General features: G+C 38.6%; 1 protein-coding gene across 5 annotated transcripts in view; it reads right to left on the minus strand.

The window, feature by feature from the left end:
* DCC (DCC netrin 1 receptor) overlaps positions 1 to 22,579 on the minus strand; it is a 1,087,181-nt gene that overhangs the window by 60,546 nt on the left and 1,004,056 nt on the right. For all 5 annotated transcript variants that reach the window (XM_038525972.1, XM_038525971.1, XM_038525970.1 and 2 more), the window contains 2 exons: positions 11,184 to 11,346; positions 2,910 to 3,136 (listed from right to left, as the gene is read on the minus strand). In XM_038525972.1, coding sequence (XP_038381900.1) covers positions 2,910 to 3,136; positions 11,184 to 11,346 — 390 coding nt within the window. The remainder of the gene's footprint in view (positions 1 to 2,909; positions 3,137 to 11,183; positions 11,347 to 22,579) is intronic.

Raw genomic sequence — 22,579 nt, forward strand, 5'->3', positions numbered from 1 at the left:
TGTGCTCATTTGTGTAGTATGCATATGAAAGCATATTGTGTATATGCGCATTTCTGTGTGTGCACATAAATATATAAATGTAAATATATATCTGTATATATGTGTTATATATCTGTATATTACATATGTATATGTGTGTTTATATATCTGCATGAATGTGCATGCATATATATCTGTAGAGAAAGGTTACACACAGAATTCTTAACATTGCCTTCCTTTGAAGAAAGGGATAAGGAATTTGGGGATGGTGAAAAGGCAAACATACTTTTGATTTCTTTGGGTGTTATTTTCACAACTTTTTGTGCTATTCTCTGTCTTTTAAGATTACACACATGTATTTTTTTAATTGAAATAGTAGGTAATAGAATTCAAAATTAAAAAAAAATGCTGGGGGAAAGTTCTATGTCGCTAAGACGATGAGAGCTGTCTACATCTGAAACTGTTCACACATCTTCCAAAAAACTACACAGAACCATGTAGGACAATAAAACTGAGCAAATTATACCACTATGGCACAAAAAACTTTGAATCTCCTCTAAGTACAAAAATAAATAGTATTTTCCAGAAAGTTATGACTCCAGTTGCTGCCACAAAGTCTTTGTGGGAAGTTGAATATTTGAGAAGACTTTACAAAAGAGAGGAGGGGAATAAGTCTCCTAGGATTGACCTAAAATAATCCACAAAAGGAGAAAGTCTACCTCAAATGTAAAAATATTTTAAAAGTTTCCTAGTAGACCAGAACATTTAAGAGTATACTATTCATTGACATGGATCTTTGTTCTTTTACCTGCCAGGAGACTGCAGAGAACACTAGATATGATGTAAAATATAACTAGCAGGATTTTGAGTACTACTTTTCTTCTACTATAGAGTTGACAAGTAGGTCTTTAAATTAAAAACAAATAAGCACAAGTATCCTCTTATTCTAAGGAAAACAGCCATTGTTTGGAGTTAAGCTTCTCCCAGGACTTATTAAATGATCCCAAGTACTCTGGCTGCCCCCAAATGTCATTTCAGTGTGTAAAAGATAAAGGGAAATGTAAGGAAGGAGAAATCCTAGAAATAATTGGTAAAACCTTTAAGGGCTGAGAGGTAATTCTATCCTCTGCAGTGGGAGGCGGAGGTGTGCTGTCCTCCTGATGCCCCCTAGGAATCCAAACTGTCAGAATAAACATCTGTAGAGTGTGGAGGCTCCTGCAAAAAAAGATCTGCCCTCCATTCATTCTCTAGGTATTAGTTCGCTCAGGCAGCGGGCTTGCTGGTCTACTCTGTGTCTATTTAAACAGAGGAAGAGGTTATTTAAGAAGAGCAAAATTGAAAGAGGGCCCAGGACTGGAGTACAATCTCTTTCATCATTCGGTCTGGGGTCAAGAGGTCCCTGGGAAAGTCGCTCAAGCTTGAGTCCTTTCCCTGGAATTCACTCAACTGTAGCTGGCCTGTCCGAGGAGAGTGAGGTTGGCAGAGCTGTGCCTGGTAGGAGTGGGGTAAGCCTAGACTTGATACCTCACCTCACGTAATGGGCCAGTGGAAGAAAATCCCACAGGGTCTCAAAAAGAACTCATACTTGTGCTTCACAAGGGACCCAGAATTTGGATGTCACAGGAGGACAGCCCATCTGCCCAAAAACCAGCGTCAAACTACCAACTATCCTTTCTCTCCTCCCTCCCTGCCTCTCACCTCTTCATCCCCCCTCCCTGTCCTCCTACACAGCCAGGAAGAACAGGTGGGTAGGAGGAATAAGTAAAGGAGTTTCTGAAACAGACTGTGCCCCTCCTTCTGCCCCACCCCCACCACTCCATTTCCTTCCAGGGTCCTGGAGGCCTTAAACAACAGATTAAGATCCCAGTCCTCAGAGCCCAAAGTCCAGCTGGCCGTAAGGGAAGGAGAAACTTTAGCTTCAGAGTGCAGTTCTTAATAGGACTAGAATGTAGTTTACTGAAAATGATGGAAAGGTTAGGGAATCTGTTTGAGATATTATTTAAGAGCTGGAAAAAAATACTCAACTCGTGGTTAAAAAATGAGCTCCTTATTTAAACAATTGGAAGCTGAGAAAGTCTAGTAAACCAGTTACACATTCAAATAACTAAAATATTTTAATTCGGTTTAAAAACAACAGCTACCCCTCCTACAAACACATTATGAGTAGACCACGAGGGGTATGTGTGTGTGTTGATGAGAATACTTGGTTCATTGTTTGGCTTCCCATAAACATTTTTAAAATTCGAGGACCAAGAGAAAGTGGAATATCTTACAGGCACTTTCTAGATTTCTTAGTTATTCCTGGACATGGCTTGTTCTGCAACTATTCACCAAATGGTAGGCTTTCTGCTTCTGACCACTTTGCGTATCAACAGAGCCTGCACATAGACTCCACCAAACTAGGCTAGTGGTCATATAATGTGATTGCATGGGGATAAAAGTTGATGTTCACAGCAATCAAGCCCAAAGTAACAGAAGAGTCAATATTTTCATAAGTCACGTGTCCCTAATGTGATTTTGTTTAACGCAAGAAACAGAGTGAATTTAAAAATCAACTTACAATTATCCATAGACACAAGGAATTAAAAAATGTACAAATAGTTTCAAATAGCATTTGATAAGACTTTCATTCAAGATTTAACAAAAAGCAATAAATTAATTTGGCTTTTACATTTCAGTATTTCCCAAGCGTACCAGCTGTTACCTCCTGAAAGTTTTAAAAAGCATTTCAATGATAAAAGGCAGGTAATAGGACGATGGAAAAGAAACTAGTTACTCAACCAAATTTACATCAGATTATTTTAACTGCTGGTAAGTGACCCGCAGATTGAAAGGAAGGATGCCTCCATCAGAGAGAGAGTGGGGATGTCCTTTTTGGAATTCAGAATTGGAGGGGAGAGTTGTCCTGATGCCCAAGAGGGGAGAGTTACCTGAATGAGAGGTGCTTTTGCTCCCCAGTTGAGTTTCTGACTGGCTGTGGCTGACTGGTGTGAGGTCTTGGCAACTTTGGATGGGAGAGTCCCTTCCTGTAGGGTCAGTACCCGATGGCTTCTCAATATTTTTCATCTCCATTTCTTCATGATGTATCCAAAGATCAGGAGGCCTGAGGTCCTTCTGGCTGCCCTTCCTCTTGCCAACACTGTGAGTGGCCCGTTTCCTATGGAACAAAAAATTAGAAGGTGAATGTGAGTGCCTCTATTCAACGGTCTTTCCTCTCTTTTCTCAGTCAATTCAAGTTAGAAGCAGGAAAGGACACAAGAGTGCTCCCAGGGGGGAACCCATGAAATCCAAGAATTGGCAGGCATGTCTTGGCTGCCTTTCGTCCTCTCCCCCGGAGCTTCACCACATTATAGGAGCAGTGGTGCTGAATCCCCAGGGCCCTGGCTGCCTGCCAGAGAGTGCCTGAATCTAGCTTCACCGGCTACAAATTCTCACACAAGGTGACAGTGGGTTAGATGGAGCCATATGCCAATCTTTGGAGCTAGTCATAAGGTACTTGACGGCAACATCTGCTTAGGAGATAAATGAAGGCGCTGCTCTGAAAAGGCAAATAGAAATACAAAAGGCCAGAATTTGTGCCAGCCAAGATTAGGGTTTAGAAGAAAGTCTATAGCTCAGCTGCACAATTTAATGTGCTATTTGGAGACAAAAGGCAGCATGAGGACATTCTAAGGAGAATAAAGCACTTGTGCCTTGGAGTCACTAAGTATCTGGATGCAAACACAATTAAGACCCATCCTTTGAAGAGAGAAAAACACAGTTTAGAGGGGTGCTTCAAATGTCTCCTATTTCCCTCAATAAGAATTTTGCAATCATAAATTCATTTTTTCAGGGGTAGTCTCTTTTGGGGGCTAGTGAGATACAAATGTTCCCTACATGCTAAGTAAAGTAGGCCTGGCACTCAACGCCAGCCATTCTGTGCAGTAAGCGTCAGTAAACTATGGCCTGTAGACCAGATCTGCCCACAGCCTGATTTTGTAAATAAAATCTTATTGGAATCCTACTGAGCTCATTTGTTTTCACAGTGCAGAGTGTTGAGTAGTTGTAACAGAGACTGTATGTCCCACATGTCTCACGAAACCTCAAATATTTACTATTTGCCCCTTTTCAGAAAGTTTTCTGCCTCTGCTTTATGGTTCTACCTCTTAAAAAATCTCCACTTGTAGCTTCTATTTGTTTAGGGTAATAAAGTCTCTTCTAAGACAGAATTCAGATCGTTAAAATATAACCTCTGATAGAACCCCAGAGAAGTAACTGCCTTTTACTTCTTCACTTGAAACTTATGGTTTATGAGGATAACTGTATTCACGGGGGCTAAATGGTTCAAACAAGCCACTTCAGTGAACACTCTTTGTGACTCGTACAAGGCCATGGAGAGTGGCTTTATCTTCCAATGCTGAAAGACCTTTACTCATATTGGGCAATTAATAAAGGTTTAGGGGTGTGACTTGCTTTGTTTTGACTGTTTTATACATTTTTTGGTCTTTTTTGAAGCATGCCGATAAGGATTGGAGACAAGGAATGCCAGACTTGATATTTGTTGAGTAGCTTAGTAGAGAAATAATATTTTCTGTTTTAATGTTTTCCCTATAACTACCTACATTTTGCTGACTTTCTGGCAGGGGTCTCACACTGTCTCTGGACAATGGTCTGTAAAAACCCTTAGACCATTTTCCTGTGTCTAAAATAATAACTGTGTGCCAACCATCCATTCCCTGAATTCATTTCCTTACACTTCACCTGGGCACAGGAAGCAATCTGCAAGTCATGCGCAGCTCTCTAGGTAAGCTACCCCTGGTAACTTCATAAAACAATTTAATGTTATTTTTGCACTTGGAGATTTCACCCTGTTATCTTTCTAACAAATCAAAATGCTAAATAACTTTTTAATCCCAGTGCCTACAAGACTGCCTAGAGAGACGTTCCAGTTCCCAAATCCAGGATAAGAAAGTCAACCTTTTCATAATAACTCAACATTTAAATAGCCTGTGGGGGAAAATATGTCAAATAATTTCTGAAACTAAAAAATAAATTATGAATTTTGGTTTCCTCTTGTTTACACACATAACTCATTCATTCATCAGCCCCTATAACCTCAGTGCCAGATGTGTCTTATTAAAAAAAATTCCACCTGACTGAGGTAGAGAATTTTTGTATGTTGTGACTTATAACCTCCATATGGGAAAAAAATTTATCATTTCTGATAAAATGCATCTACATTTTTATGATGGATTTTAATCAGATCAAGACTTTTTCTGAGAAGCTACTCATCCACTCATGGTCAGTCAAGAATCTAAAGATTCTAAACAAATTTTATTTTCTTTTTGTATATATTCTACAAAAAAACTGTCTACTAACTGCTTTTGTTTTCTATAATGTCTCTTATCAAGAGATAAATCTTTGACCTTGGAGAGGCCTCCCTTCCCTGCTGGTGGTAGACCAGCCGCCCATGTAGCAGGTTTGTAATAAAACTGACATCTGCTCACAACTAAATTGCCTGAAATTTGTCTTAAAACCTGCAGGAACATTGTCATCTCAGCCTTCTGTCCATCTGCTGGTTCTCTGACATAATGACTGCTGCCCACTGTGGTTCCCTAGTTCCTCTGTCTCACCAATGGAATCTTTAAAATCTGTGTGCAGATGAATCCAATGCAATGGATCCTGAAATACGGTCCCAGCATCAGCATCTCCTGAGAATCTGTTAGAAATGCATGTTCTCAGTCTCCGCCCCAGATCAGAAACTTGCACACGTGTATGTGTGTGTGTGTGGGGGGGGGGGGCATTGTGAGAGGGACAGGCCCAGCAGTCTGTGTTTTAACCGCCCTCAAGGGAAATAGGAGGGAACCCTGGGTGGCGCAGCGGTTTAGCGCCTGCCTTTGGCTCAGGGCGCGATCCTGGAGACCCGGGATCGAATCCCACGTCGGGCTCCCGGTGCATGGAGCCTGTATCTCCCTCTGCCTGTGTCTCTGCCTCTCTCTCTCTCTCTCTGTGACTATCATAAATAAATAAAATTTAAAAAAAAAAGGGGGAAATAGGATAGGATTCTTAAGTTTGAGAAACACTGTCTTAGTGAATTTGGTTTTGTTTGTTTTTAGGTTAAACTTAGCTTTTGTATTAGATTGGGAATATGTCACATGTTTATCCCTTACTACATGCATCTTTTCTCACAGGTATCAGTAATCTTTCAGCTTCCAAAACCAGCTGTGGGATGGAAGGTCTCTTCCTACACCGTGAATTTTTTCATAAAGGCTCTCACACCATAATCAAGTGCTGGTGATTTTTGTTCTCTCTATCTCTCTCTTTCTCTCTCTTTTGTTATTCTCTTTCTCTGTTTCTCTATCCCCCCCCCCCCAATCTATCTCATCGTACTTTGCCCAGAACGCCTTCACAATCCAGTTTACTTACAAACCACTTACTCTTAAAGATTTTCTTCAAGCCTCTGTTCTTCAGGAAGCCTTCCTGACCATGTTAGGTCAGTGTAATCTGAGCATATCGAAGTCCCTTTCCTCGTCTCTTTCTTTACCATTCACCTTGCACTGATTACTGCCTGTCTTCCTGAACTGGCAAGAGGTTCCCAGCATGGGAATTGGTTTCCTCCAGTGATACTGGAGCAAATTCTGTCTCTTTCACTTGTCCCACATCACCCATTGTCTTAGAACACTTATTCATTGAACATTTACTGAATACTGAGTGTGTGTCAAGAAATTTGCTAAGCACTAGAAATGCAAATACAGGTGAGACAGTGGGAGTTGATAAATGAGTGAAAAATGGCATGGCTACTGTGAATTTCTGCATTGTTGGAGTAAGGAGCAGGCCCAGGGACTGGCAGTTGGTAAAAGCTGAAAAAGTAAAGGGACCAAATCATAGGAGGCCTTAGCTCCAACAGAAACATTTTTAATACTATCTAGAAGTTGTGAGAAATTGTAGAAAAATCTTTAGCTCCCGAGTTAACATTAATCAGATTCGTTACTTTGTATCATGCAGATCCCATCCTAAGCACATACTAATAACCTGAATTAAATAATAAGAATTTTTCATTATCACCTTGGAAGGATTTTTTGCAAGATTCTCTGATTCTTTATTGGCCTCTCTGTTTCTTACTTTGCACCTAACCTATTGCTATAAGAGAAGTTTGCTTCCTTTTCACTTTTAATTAATATGCTTGGGATGTGAAGGTATAAACACCAACATTGGGTTAGTAACCGTTTTATTCAAGACCCTGCCCTTTGAAGTTCTAAAATACTACTCTCATCTCATAGATTATTTTGCCATATTGTAATAAATTATTAAATCCCCTTCTGCTCAAGGCATCCTCTGCTCAAGTTGTTTATAGGAAGCAGGCAAATAGCTCTGTACTAATTTTCCTGATCAGATAGAAAGCACCCAAGATCTGACAGGAGGTTGAAGCAAGGGCAGTTTGCTTCACTGAGAATTTACAGAAGTCTTCAGAAAGAAAGAAACCCTGAACGGAGTGTGAAGAATGATTCAAGGTAACCAGGAAAAAATCTATTGGGATGTATAATAAGTACCTGCCCTACTTCTTCCTTGCAAATCTTTCCCAAAGGTTTCCAGCTTCCTAATTCTCTATATTGATTATTTTTATTCTCCAAACTGCTATTAAAAGCAAAAATAAACAAAAGAACAACAACCACAAAAACAAAAAGCTTGTATTGGAATCCCAGGGAACATGTGTCCTAGAAATTCAAATAAACCTACATTTTCTGTGGTAGAATTAAGGTACATTGAAGATCTAAGGGGTTGCCTCTGTGGAATACTGAAAAACAATAAAAATGTTTAAAAAAATGTTAAAAATCTGAAAATGAGTGAAAGTAACCTAAACTACAATAGATTTAAGAGTTTAAACATTTGATTGTCAGGACTGAAGATAATTATTTTGTCAAAATTTGAATATGGACTAATATTTAAAACTTGCCTTATTATTTATTTATTTATTTTGTCATATACTTTTAAAATCAAATAAGAGGCTTACTCAACTGGTGACTCTATCATGTGAACTTTGAGTTTTATTCACATATTTAAAGTTAATGTATTCAGACATGTTGATTATCTACCCAGGTAACTGCCTTAGAAATGTGATAACCATGTGTTCTAGATTTCCAGGATATTTTCAATGTTAAATAGTTTGTCGTTAGTATCTACAGATACATTCTAACTTACCATGATACATGTTCTATATTTGGGCTAGGAAAATGTTATTACTTTCCTAAAAGGTACAGAAGCCCTATAATTTAAGACTTCATCAGCATATTTTTCCTATATTATGATATTCTACTATAATTTCACTAATTCAAAATATGTAAGGGAATTCTCTTCAAAGTACTAAAAATGTAAATCAATAACTAAAAAGAAAGGCAAAATTATTTTTATTTCATATTAATTTGAAGCTAAGTGCTACCACATGAGTTTATAATTTGATAGTACTCCATGGGGAATTTCAGTGTTTTAAGATAGAAAGATGATAGAAAGTATTTAGCCCTATTTCTCACTGAGGAAACTGACATTCAGGGATTAGGCCTTCCTTTAGGCTTAATTAAACACGACTAATTTAATTCTAGAAGTGGAGAATCAGAACTAGAACTTGGGTTCTAACTTGTTAGTGATTTTACATTGTAAAAATAAAATCTTACCAAGTGGGGTGTTAATCAATCAGATAACCACATTTTTTTTTTAGATAACCACACCCTTATTAAATAAATATAAATATGATAAACCATAGAATAAAATGTGTGGGTACTAACTTGAATATAGTGTTACCAACAGTACACAAAAATATGTTTCAAATCCACTGGATGTAATTCAAGAGCCCCACTGAAACACAATTTACATTCTATAGCACCAACAGATAAAGAGATATTGAAGAAAGCCCTTGAATGTGTTTCCTATTTCACTTTATTAATTATATTAAACTCTCATTTTTCTGAGAGTTCCATACGGGGCATTATTTCTGCCTCAGATTGGAATTGATTTTGCTTTCATCTGCATCACTTAATTCATTCAAAAAGACTCAGTGGTACTGGTATCAGGAGGAAGGATCCTCAGTGAAATCAAGAAAAGCTAAATTAAAACTCAGGAATATCTTGAAGGAGAAATTTTTTTCTTTTTTTCCTCTGTTAACATATACAAACAAAGAGACTGAGATGAACGCCCATGGGTCTGTTGTAGGAGAAAGATATATGAAACAAAATTGTGAGAATATGCCAAGTAAATATGAAGGGACTTTGGGTGAAGGCTGAGGAAAAATCAAAGTGGCAGCACCACTATGAAGGTATAAATTCACTGTCTTTGGTTTCCAATCATTCATGGAGTGATTTATTCTTTCATTCATTTCCTGATTTTAAAAACGAGTCAGACCCAGGTCTCAGCCTCTACTCTTTTTAAATAAAAACGTCAAGCTCTTCACAAATTGCTTAGCGTGGGATTTAAGACAATTTAGGAGTTTCTCAAGATAGCATCAAATCCCACTTTTGCATTTTGAGAAGACTGGCATTTTCTCTATGAGGACACAACATGCCCAGGAATCCAGTTCGTCAGGTCACTAAATACCCTCCAACATTATCTCACAAGGATGAAAATGGAACAAACAAAACCCCCTGCTACACACAGATGGTTTAGTTAATTAAACTTAGTTTAGTGAATGCATCCGTGTCTTTAAAGCCATCGATGAAATAGGCCAAGTTTGGTTTTGATGGCTTCCCTACTTCCATTTATGCGAATCTTTGTGACTCTGCTTCAGAGCCCTGGCTCACCGGCATCTACCATTCTGTGTTTGCACAGTCCCTTTCCTGGGATGGCCCGACCGAGAGGCTGTTCGATGCCTTTCTCAGTTACAGTTCCTCTCCCTCCAGAGCCTCACTAAGTTGGAAGAAGTGTTTAAGTTCTGTGGGTAATTATGACTTCCCAGTATGAGAGTCAGCTAAGCTCAGTTGGCCTGGGTTCTTGTTAAGCACAATGGATCAGCCCACCAGCTGGCATCAGCTTGAAGACAGGCCAGTCTCATCAATGCAGCCAGATATAAAATTTGCCCTGCCATATAAATAAATTAAATGCAAAGACTGCATCTACACTCCTATGCCACTTTCTTCAGTTTGTACATCTTTCTGTATCCTATTTCTAAACACTTCAGAAGGTTGGAAGATCTCATACAGATCAGCAAACGGGTCATAGGGTTTTTAAGGAGAGAGAAACTAAGATATTAGCAAGGGAAGAGGAACAATTATTTGTTAGAGAATCTTCCTCTGACACTATGTGTAACATATAGTTGTTGAACCAACCATCTATAGGCCCATGCCTCAGGCTTTCAGAGCTGGCGCCATGCCTGAGGCCAAAGGGAAAAAAATGAATCAAGGGAAGAGCTTATTATAGCCAATTCAGTGAGAAAGTACAGCTGAAAGGGACATATCAGGCAAGATTTGAAAAGTGCTAGAGAGGCAGAGAAAAACCAGGAGATTATTGCTGATTCCCACAACCGGTTGACACAAGGTTAATATGCTGGTTATGGATGTTGCTGGAAGGGGATAAGTTGAATTAAAACCATCTTCCCATTCTAAACTTTGATGTATCGTCCTCTGCATGTGCTATCACCTAGAACTGCATAATATTAAAACATTTTTAAACCCCTCAGAAAGTTTAATTTCTGAGTATCAATCACAGCCAGGAATTTCTAGAATTTCTCTTCTAACTACTATCTCCAAACCAAACACTCCTCAGCATTGTAACTACACTGAATTTGGTAGTCATCCTTGCAACAAGCATTGATTCAATGCCTGCAGTCCTCCTGGCTAGAATGGGGAAATACTTTTCGAGGAACACACATCTCCAACATTTGACACATAGCTCTAGAGAGGGCCGTGAATTGGAACCTGAAGAAGTCCAGTCTCTAAATGTTGCTGAAGTAACACCTGCCCCCACTGGAAGGAAGAATCTGGCTCAGAGAAGTAAAATCAAGCAGAAATGCCAAGTGGGTCTCCAGGTGCGTTCTATTATTAAGTCTGCAAGTCCAGCCCTCACCCACTCAAGTTACGGTCCTAGAATCAACAAAAGGAGAGGTTTTGCTCAGGTCAGAGGATAAAGAATATATGGTGAATTGTGAAAGGACACAGGAAGAGACTTGTCAAAAATATAACTCAAGAAGCTGATAGAGCAAATAGTGACCTCTCTCCTCTTAGGAACCAGCTGTTACCTACTTTCTCTGCTGGGCTGAAGAGCGCCGGGTGCAAATCACAGCCACGATCACTACCACCAGCACTGTGATGACGCCGACGGTGATCACAATGATCACAAGCAGGTTGCTGTTCTTCTGAGGAGTGACACTGCCATGTGGGGGGTGCATCTGGCCAATGGGTGGCTCTGGGAAAAGACAGGCAAATGGAGATCAGATTTAGGGAGATGTGAACAGCTTGGTGTTTATCAAGCTGTTGAAGACGTGAAAGTTCCTAATGTTCTGGGCATTCCTGAAGCTGGGGAAAAAAAGCAATGAAAAATGAGAGGAAAGATGGAAGTTATCTACCTAAGATAAACAAAATTTATGTCCACACAAAATCTTGTACAGAAACATTCATAGCAGCTTTACTTAGAATAGCCAAAAGTGGAAACAACCCGAATGTCCATTGACCGAAGAATGGATAAACAAAATGTGCTACAGTGGAACATGCATACAGTGGAGTATTACCCAGCCATGATAAGGAACCAGGAACTGATACACGGTGAAATACTCATGTGCCTTAAAAATGTTACTCTAAGTGAAAGAAGCCAGACACAAAAGGTCAATATTGTATGGTTCCACTCACATGAAATGTCCAGAATAGGCAAATCTATGGACAGAAAGTAGATTAGTGTTTGCCAGGGGATGGGAGGAGTGAATGGGAAGGACTGTGAATGGGTATAAGGTTACCTTGGGGATGGCGAAAATGTTTGGGAATGAGAGAGTGGTGCCGGTGCGAAAGACCACTGACTAGTGCACTCTCGGGGTGAATTTACGGTATGTGAACTATCTCTTTCTCTCTCTCAATTTAGCTCTCTCTTTTTAAGAATTAGCCTACCATACTGAGCAGAAAGTAGGGGGAAGAGGAAGAAGGCTACTTTGTGCTATGAGTATCCCAAGGTGATGAGAATCACAGGAAGCCACCTCAGTGATGCCTGCCTAGGACTACTCTATACACCTTCCCCCAGGCCTGGCCCCTCACCTGCCATCCTGGGCTCCCCTGAATGAGGTAGTCTTTATGAAAATACTATTTATTCGATGGTGTGAAAGACAAACTATTTGACAGCAATCACTCACAACTTATTTTCCTTTTTTTAAAGAAGCTACCTAAAAGGCGCCTTTAATTTTCAAACTGGTAAGAGTGTATGAATCTCACTTAAAAGTCAATCACTGGGTTTATAAGAGTGTCACGAAGTCCTGATATAAATGTTCTGCAGTGTTCCAACAGTACCTCAGCGTCAACAATATCTAGGTCAAAATAACAGACTAATAAGATGTTTTTTATAATTTGCTTATGTAACGACACCTTAAATTGCTTTCTTGAGTCCTCAGTGATCAATTAGAAACACTATGTTCTATATACATCACGTTATTTGTTAGAAGTCGTAGTGTTCTAAAAAGCAAACATTAGCTTATTTTATTTATCAGCTAGTTTAAAAAGTAGCAGAAGCAATGAGTTTGGTTGTTTTCCAGACCTAAGCTTTGAAGGTGCTTCTTTAACAAGCTATATTAGCTTTCTATACCTTCTGAGTGAAATATTTGGGCCTTTTAGACCTTCAGAGTTTTTGTTTATAAAATGGAAATAATAATACTTATAGTAATACCTCTTTTATACAGCTATTGTCAGAATTAGAGAAAACACATTCAAAATGACCCTCTTAGCACCTGACGGAAAGTAGGCACTTCTATCATTATACTACTGAAACGTTACATAAGATGTTGCCTAAATTAATAACCTGCCATACCATTTGGGACACTTCTGGTGTAGGCTTCCAAACTGCAAAATTGTTAGAAATATGCTGAATGTCAAAAATTAACTTCTCACAAATGAATATAATAACCCAGTTCTTGCTTCAAAATCAAAACACTATCTTTTGACAGTTATCTAAGAATCACTGCTTTTTTGAAACAATAGTCACCTAAATTTAAGGTATTGCTGATTCATTAATATTGGAAAAAGATTAAGCACTTCTAACATAGCTTGAATCTCGGGGGAGGAACTCATCAAAAGTATTTAAATAGCACTTTCTGTTAAAAGATTCTGCTTCTAAGTGAAAGAAATAAGATTTCCTTGACGTAATTTTACATTTACTACAGAGGAATGAGGCAAGTAATGAAAGGTCAGAACTTTCTGTAGCAGAGTTTTACTTACAATTTAAAAAGTCATTTTACAGTAGTATCTCAATATGCCCTTTCTGTGCTTAACAAATTAATTTGATTGGAATAAATTAACCTTTTATGTGTGCACTGACAAAGAAGATAGTTGGAGATATCATGGATTTTTATTAGCAAGACTTAGATTTAACAGTTCACCATTTCTGACCAACTTACTTTGAGTCACACAGAGCAGTACACCCTAAGGGCATTTTTAAAACCTTGTAAACTAGAATTTTTCAAATTTCCACTCATTTTTCTTTCCTTCTCACCCAGAAAGATATCAATTTTAACTCAGAAAGTAATGATTCTGGACTCTGCTGAACAGTAGGGAGATTATACTGATGCTATTGCCTCAGAAAGTTAGAGATCATGAGGACTCCCATTATAAATCTTTGATTCCAGGCCTTTATGACTTCCTCATAAAAATTCCTATCAGTTTAAAACTTGCTATTGAAGGTCTTTCATTAATTTTCCAATCTCAATTCAAAGGCTTGAATAATCAGAATATTTGACATCAAATGAGCAGTTCAGAAAGTCAAGTGGAATGGAATCTTTTGATGTAGCTGACCCTCATTATTTGTAGCAATTTGTTCTGTAAAGTTGCTGTAAACACGGAATTAAGGAATATTAAGAATTGCTTCTGGAGGCAATTCAGTGTTAGGTTCCTGGGAGCTTCTGGTGACAACGTTTTTATCAGTCAATATATGACCTTGTTTTATGTGTATTTCTGTTTAAAGACGCTTTATTTAATATATAATGTTCATCATTAACGCTGAACTCACAGTCAACAATATTACAACACAAGCTTGAGTGCAGTTCAATTAACACACACATTTTCTCCATGACATACATCACACAGCCTTTTGCATGTAGAACACTAAGCAGCACTTCACTACATTTAAAGGCCACTTTAAACACTGACATTGCCACCAAAAATCAACAAAAATGTGAAAAAGTGGCACTAAATATACTGTAGAAAGGACAACTCCTTTGCACTGTGAGTGCCGAAACAATAAAGCAGAATTGAATTTTTGACTGCTCTGCACATGTCCACAAATGACCATAAAAGCACCACAGTTACTGATTTTGGTGTGTAAAAATAGATTTTAGCAGTAGGTGAATTCCCAAATGCAGAATTTGCGAGAAATGACAATCAGCCCTATATCTGAGCACATCATAAGAATACTCCAACAGGTAAGAGTTCTGAACGACAGCTGGACTCCAGAAGAGGCAAGATGACACTCTATTGGGCTTCAGAGGGGAAGCCAATGATGTAATTCAGAGATTTGCAAATATTCTCTAGAACACTGTGATTATTTCATGAGATAACGTAACACACCGGCCACAGGCCCTGGCACAGAGTTGGCACTCAATAGACATTATGATGTCGTTCAACATAATTCATTCTATGTGATCTTTTTAAATTAACAAAAAATATATTGTCTTAATGCATCTTTTCCTGGTGTTACTATAATAGCTCGGGTATCCAGTGTCTGAGTAATCAAAGATCTAGATGTGTTTCATTAAAATCAGTAAGGAGAGAATTAAATTTTTAAAAGTTACACAGGCACATTTTTTATTTTCATGATGTTTGGTTATTATAAAAGGTTTCAACCTTTCTCTACTAAATTAAATAAAAACAAATATTTCATAATCAGATGTGCCTAAAGTCTTCGTATAATTGGAAAATTGGTTTTGTGAAATAATAATGTCTTTAATTTTTATAGTACTTGGGAGAGAACGGATCCAATGACTGCTTGGGGACTGGACTTCCTTCCTACAATTGCAGTCTTTTCTGATAACAGTTTTGTTATTAGAACACTTTGAGCTCAACATATGTCTCAATAATTTTACAGGTCTTTGAATTTGAACAGAAATTCCTATGGCATTGAATATTTCAAAGCATCTCCTGCTGAAATAAGGTGCTATATAGTCAATCAACTGGAAGAAATTTCACAGATAATCTAGCCCAATGTTCCCTACAATGAAATATTAATCAGCATTATGGGGTGGGGAGGAAGTTCCTTGGTCAATTAAGTTGGAAAACATATTTCTTTTCTCAAATCTCAGAATTTTGAACATGCTAATGTGAACTGTGAATTGCCAGGAAAGATAGGGCAGGAATGGTAAAGAATATACCCAATTATTCTAGAAAAAATATTGAAGATCCAGTTAGGTGCTGGTGATACGATGCTGTGATAAAAACATGGATGGACCTTGAGGGCAGTATGCTAATGAAATAAATCAGACCAAGAAAGACAAATGCTTTATGATATCACTTATATGTGGAATCTGAAAAAGCCAAACTCATAGAAACAGAAAATCAAATGGTGGTTACCAAGACTGGAGGTTGGGAGAAATGGGGAGATGTTGGCCAAAGGGTGTAAATTTCCAGTTACTAGTTGAATAAATTCTGGTGTTACAATGTACATCATGGTGATTATAGTTAATAATACTGTACTATGTACTTGAAAGTTGCTCAGAGTGTAGATATTAATTTTTTCCGCTAAAAATGGTAATTATGGGATATGATGAGGGTGTCAGCTAAGGCTATGATGCTGATTGTCTTGAGATATAGAAGTGTATCAAATTAATACATTGTACACCTTAAACTTAGACAATGCTAAATGTCTATTATACCTCGGTAAATCTGGGGGAGAAAATTCATGAAAGGATTCAAGCAGGATAAAAAAACCCAATATATATTAAATGACTCATCTTTTCCATTCCTAAAACAGGTACCTTGTCTGGATCATTGTGAGCTGAATAGAATGTCAGGTTACTTCTCACCTGGGATCAACCCACAACTGTTTGAAGGGAGCTGTGAAACAAACTAAACAAATCATGAAGCAAATAAATATAAGATTACAACTATAATTGGTAATTTTAAAAAGTAGAGTTCAGGGAACCTGGGTATCTCAGTAGGCTAAGCATCTGCCTTCAGCTTAGGTCATGATCCTGGGGTCCTGGGATTGAGCCCCACATCAGGCTCCCTGCTCAGGTGGGAGTCTGCTTCTCCTCCCTCTGCCCCTCTCCCCTGCTCATGATCTCTCTCTTTCAAATAAATAAAACATATTTAAAAAAAATATAGTTCAAGAGAAAGATGTAGTTGAAAAAATAATAGTCCTTGGAGGAGGAAGGTGGTCATAATGAAAGACCTCCTTAGAGAAGTAACATTTAGGCAGAATCATGGGGTATCCTAGGAGTTAGCTCCTGTTTCTTTATAAGCAAACTGAGAGCAGATCATGTGTCTGGAACACTGGGAGCAAAAGGGAAGTGGCACAAAATGGGGCTGGAAAGAGAAGCAAGACCCAGTTCACTCAAGAACCTTATGGATCACATTCAGTTATCTTCAGAATGATCACAGACCTCTTAAGGGCTTTCAGGTAGAAAGAAGTTGGTGGTGGAAGTGGAGACACCAGGTAAGAAAATGTTGAAGTTCTCCAAGTAAGAGACAGTGATAGCTTCAACTGAGTTGGTGGCCAAATGGAGCAAACAAACACACAATACAGTCTGAAAGTGAAACAGCAAGGAGACTGCAAGTGGGGGAGGAAAAGAGGAAGCGTCAGGTTTGGACTTAAGCCATAGTCCCACGTCTGAGGTGAGGGAGAAGGCGAAAGACCAGTGAGGGAAGAACAAGAGCTCGGTCTTAACTATGTTAGGTTTGAGATCTTATGACAAATTATAAAAAAGCAGCTAGGAAGTGTTAGAAAAGTAAATCTGGGAGCTAGCACATAGGTGGGAGTGGACAAGGTCACCAAGAGTACAGAGTCAAGAGTACAGAGTCCATGGAGATGCTTTTTCAAGACTAATATACCTCTAGTGTTCGGGTAAAGGGAGGATCTGGCCAGGGAGACATGAGTGGCCCAACGGGGTTCCTAATACCTGACATTGGAACACTTTTTTTTTTTTTTTTTTTTTCCAGAGCTTCTCATGGAAGCCATTTACCTTGGAACAACCTTTGGGGGATGGTGATCTAGATCAGTGGTTTCTAACTGGAGAGTGATTCTGCTTCCCCAGGGGAATTGTGGCAAAGTCTAGAGACGATTTTGGTTGTTACAACATGGTAGAGGGGAAATACTCCTGGCATCCAGTGTATGAAGGCCAGGGATCCTATATTGCATTAGGCAGGCCCCACAACAAAGAATTACCCAGTCTCAAATGGCAATAGTTCTGAGGTTGAGAAACCTTGATCTAGCTTAACCCTTTCTATGTTCAGATGAAAAACTGAGACCCTGAGACTTTAAGTGACTTGATTCATACACTCCTAATCCCTAGTAAAGTCGTTCTAGAACCTGGGGTCGGGATTAGTCTGGGATCTTTAAAATCATTTGGCATAAATAATAGTGGGATAGTAGGTAGGCAGAGCCTCTTGTAGACTAGGCCTTGAGAACCTGGACCACTCCAATTATCTATCAGGGAAACAACACAGAGTTCTATTTCTGGACTTTTCCTTTGACATTAAGGTGTTGGTTCAATGTCTTATAATAGCTTGCCAGCCTCAGAATGATCATTTCATGCAAATTTGGAAGACCTCTAATGCAGACTGCATTTAGATTAGTCAAAATGTTATAGAGGTTTGAAAATAATAAAACAAAATTTTTCAAAAGTAGGGGGCAAATCATGACCTTTTGTCCTGAACACACAGCGTAAGTCATGTTTTACAGAACACCTAATATGACTCTGAATATTTACAAATTAATTAATAATATTGATTTTTTCTTAAGATTTTATTTATTTATTCATGAGAGACACAGAGAGAGAGGCAGAGACACAGGCAGAGGGAGAAGCAGGCTCCACGCAGGGAACCCGATGTGGGACTCGATTTCAGGACTCTGGGCAGAGGGAGAAGCAGGCTCCACGCAGGGAACCCGATGTGGGACTCGATTTCAGGACTCTGGGATCACCACCTGAGCCAAAGGCAGATGCTCAACGCCTGGCTGCCCAGGTGTCCCAATAATATTGATTTTTTAAATAATATTTCACCAAGGCATCCTAGGAGTTAGCTCCTGTTTCTTTGTAAGGGAACTGAGAGCAGATCACGTGTCTGGAACACTGGAACCTATCAAACTTCATTTGGTTTTTAAAGGATGGGATCAATATAACAACATATGTGTAGGGATCGTAGATCTCTTAGCCAAAACTACTGATTTCACAAATTACAGGAAGAACCACCGACGAAAAGAAATTAGTGGTCTATCTTCCCCAATGAGAAAAGCAGGACTGAAGTAATTGTCACCACTGTTGTTCTAATTCATACAAATATAAACTACAAGATCATATTTTCAGAAGTTGAAGATTTTTCCGCTTTAAGAATGTGGACCATAAAAATGAATGGACCATAAAAGTAAAATACTAGCATATCGGCACATAATAGTTTTGATTCTACCTGCCATCAGAAAATTATTTAGGATGCCTCTTCGGTTTCCTCAGCTTAATTAAGGGCCTCCAACTACAAGAGTAAACATGAACTATAGCTTTGTTTTTCTTTATTTGAATTCCAAGAGTGCATTTTTAAGACAGTGGCACCCTGTAAGAGAAAGTAAGCGAGGGGATCCCTGGGGGGCTCAGTGGTTGAGCATCTGCCTTCTGCCCAGGGTGTGACCCTGGAGTCCTGGGATCGAGTCCCGTGTCAAGCTCCCCGAAGGGAGCCTGCTTCTCCCTCTGCCTGTGTCTCTGCCACTCTCTCTATGTCTCTCAAGAATAAATAAATAAAATCTTAAAAAAAAGAAAGTGATTAGTGAGGTCTAAATTTATTTGCAAGTAGCCTGAGGTATCCTGACAATAAGCCATTATTCTATTATAATTCTTTGAAGGATGAATCCAGGAATTGCAGGGAGAAATAGGAAAACTTTGAAACTCTGTCACTCTAAGAGGAGCTGTATGAAATTTTCCTTGGTTATGAGGTTCAAAAACTCAGATTTTAAAATGCTTTTCTTGGTGTAGCCTGGGGAAGGTGGAGTTGATCAGACAAGCTTCATTTATACATCGACTTGGAAGTTATACCCCCTTCTTAAGGCCTAAGACATTAGCAGAACTTTGATTGGGAAGGTTGGGCTTTTCAAGGTGCCTTAGCTGATTTGCTTGTAATAACCTAAGCTAAAAAAAAAAATAATAACCTAAGCTAAAGTCAAATTACATATTTACTATCATTTGTCAGTTAACAAAATAGAATGGGAAATATTCTATTCATTCATTTTCCCTCCACCATCCATGTCTCTCAGAGGTTATCAATTCACCTTAATTAGTCAAGTAGCCTGTAAGAATTCGTTATTCCAGTAAGGATTCTAGGAATGACTCAGGTGCCTTGTTCATCCCATTCATTTAACATGAAATATCTAAAACGTCATTAAGTGATGCAGAAAATTGAGAAGGGGTGATGGCATTAATCTATCTAAACTGGTTCAAAGTCACTGGCTGCCATTCTTTTATTTTATCTCTATGACTTTCTCTGGTGAGATAATGTATATCAGACTAAATTTAATTACAATTATTTTTCTCATGAGGAATCTTAAATGTTAAAAAGAAATACAATGACATGCTTTTTTTTTTTTTTTTTTTGACACGCTTTTCCCTCAATCACTGACACTGCCATTCTCTTTATCTGAGGTCTGACTCCATGTGTAAAGTTCTTGGCTTCCCTGTTAATGTTCAATTTGGTGTGGGATTTCCTTTCAGAAACCTCACTTTACTTTGAAGGTAAGTTCAAATAGTTAATACCAAACTTCTAGGAATGCCTGGGTCGCTCAGCGGTTAAGCCTCTGACTCAGGTTGTGATCCCGGGGTCCTGGGATCGAGTCCCGCATCAGGCTCCACACAGGGAGCTTGTTTCTCCCTCTGCCTGTGTCTCTGCTTCTCTCTCTCTGTCTCTCATGAATAAATAAATAAAATCTTAAAAAAAAATACCAAACTTTTAAACTCGATCCAAAATTAGGATTGCTGGATTTAAGTTCAAAATTCAAATTAAATTTTAAATTTAATTTTGCAATGAAAAATATAGGAGGCTTAGTTAAATTTCAATGATCTCTAGTTGACTTTACACATGTACCTTGAGATGCCGATGCACATTGAGATAGAAATTCTTTGCAATATTTTCCTCTCTCTCATATTTAGAGGCAATTAGAAATGATTCAAATTTTACTGGGCCTCCTGTATTTTGAGTTGCCAAATTTGGGATTCTATCTAAAATTAGAGCTCTTTAGTGTGTGCTGTTTAAGAGAAGACATTGTTCTAGGTCTGTGGCTTACACTTGCTCCACCTTAACACACGTGACCACACTTAGTCGACGGTAGAAGTGGTGAAGGGACAATTTCTCCTTCTCAATGATCCATTCTGACTCTCTCTTAATTCCCTGGCGCTCTGTCTCTTCATAAAACACCATTTTGTGCCAGTACAGATAGTCATGTCCTTAGCTGTGGATGAATTCCAATTTGAAACTCTCTGTAGAACAGTATCTGAAAATCAGCTTCGCAGGATGATTCTAAAGGGGAAGATGTTGGTTCCTGGCATGGACTCCAAACCTAGAACCTCACTATCTAAGGCCAAAAACACTGCAGTGTTGTTTCCCCCACACAATTTCAACAATGATCTTCCTTTACCCTCCCAAAAAGTCCCCTGGAGTTTTTCTCACTTTCTTGCATCTTCCAGGAGTGTATCTCTCTGCCTTACCCAACTGGGTAATATTCCCTCTTCATTTGTTGCTCCTGTGGGGGGCTAGTCTTCAATCTGTGTGCATAGCTCATAGTGAGCTCCCTGCATGAAGTGAGGACTTAGTAGCATTTTTAACGGACTGCTTGGATGCATGAAGTGTGTTTGGCATATTGTTGAGACTTAAGATAAAATCTGAAGCAAAAGGATGAGTTGATATAACTTGCACAGTTTTGGGAAGGGAACTACCACTATCTAAACCTATTTAAGGAGCATGCTCTTGGTCTGCTTTCAGTACCAACACATCCCTCTTCTCATCTTCCTGCTGTGAGCTCTCCAAAGTGTCCCTTGTGAATCTGAGAGCCTGGAAACCCCCAGAAGTAGGTGTCTAAACCTCAAAAACCTATAGGAGACACAGTGTTACTTAATGAGAGAAGAGGATCTTTGGACAAGAAAATACGAAGTGGTGAGGATTACAGTAATGTGGAAGGAGCATTCTGGATATAAGCTAAGCCAGGTCTGATTGGAATATATTTAGGAAGCTTAAATGTAAGAGATTATACTTGAATGGTTAAGTAAAGTGCATTATTAGTGGAGGAGCGTACACCTGACAATTAGTAAAGAAGAGTCGGCAGGTAAAAATATGTTCCTGAGTTCACCACCGGCCAGAGGAGGGGATACTGAGTCTTTAACTGGACCATCTGGTCTACTCCATAGACACCTGTGTCCTTTTTGAGAAAATAGATGCATTAGGTTATCATAGCCTATAATAGGAAATAACCACATAACACCCCCGTATTCTAATTTTTCACCCAGCAAGTGACTTTTAGATAGCAATTTTGGCTTCCCATATGGATTTTTTTTAGTAGGAGACCATTCAAACGAATATTTATCTCTTCTGTAATCAAATTTCTCATGAAAATCTTCTAAAGTGATTATATACATATATTGTGTTATTTAAAAAAAGATACTATACAGCAGTAAAGTTAAATGAAAGATATTTGTAAATACATGGATAAGTCTTAAAAAGACAATTAAGGATGAATGCAAGTTGCAACAAGATACATATTGTATGATGTCATTTCTATAAAGTAATAAGTATGCATAACAATATAACATTTAGGGATATAGATCTGTATAGTAAACACAACATTTGGGAGCCTGGTTACATCAAGGAAGAATAGAGGAAATGGTGGAGAGCATGTGATAAGTCAGAGACATATGAGAGATTTCAACCGTATGTTGAATATTTTATATCTTCACTTTGCTGATGGGCACACAAGTGTTCATATTTGTATTTTGAATATATGAAATATATTTATAGTAAACCAAACCAAACAACAGCAACTGCAACAATTTTTTTACAAACCTATAAAAAGAACTTATATATACATCAGTCCCTTGGGAGTTTGGCTAATATCATTGCATTCTCCCATAGTTTCTGTTTCAGCAAAAGGAAGGACAAGATCCTAGAAGACAGCTCCAGCACCACCCCTGCTGCTTCTGTGCAGTTCAGATATTACCTTTGTCTGGTCAGTGCCAAAGCATGGGAATGACCCATCAGAATGAGCAGAA

This window comes from Canis lupus, chromosome 1 (genome assembly GCF_011100685.1).
Source record: "Canis lupus familiaris isolate Mischka breed German Shepherd chromosome 1, alternate assembly UU_Cfam_GSD_1.0, whole genome shotgun sequence".
Lineage (NCBI taxonomy): Eukaryota > Metazoa > Chordata > Mammalia > Carnivora > Canidae > Canis > Canis lupus.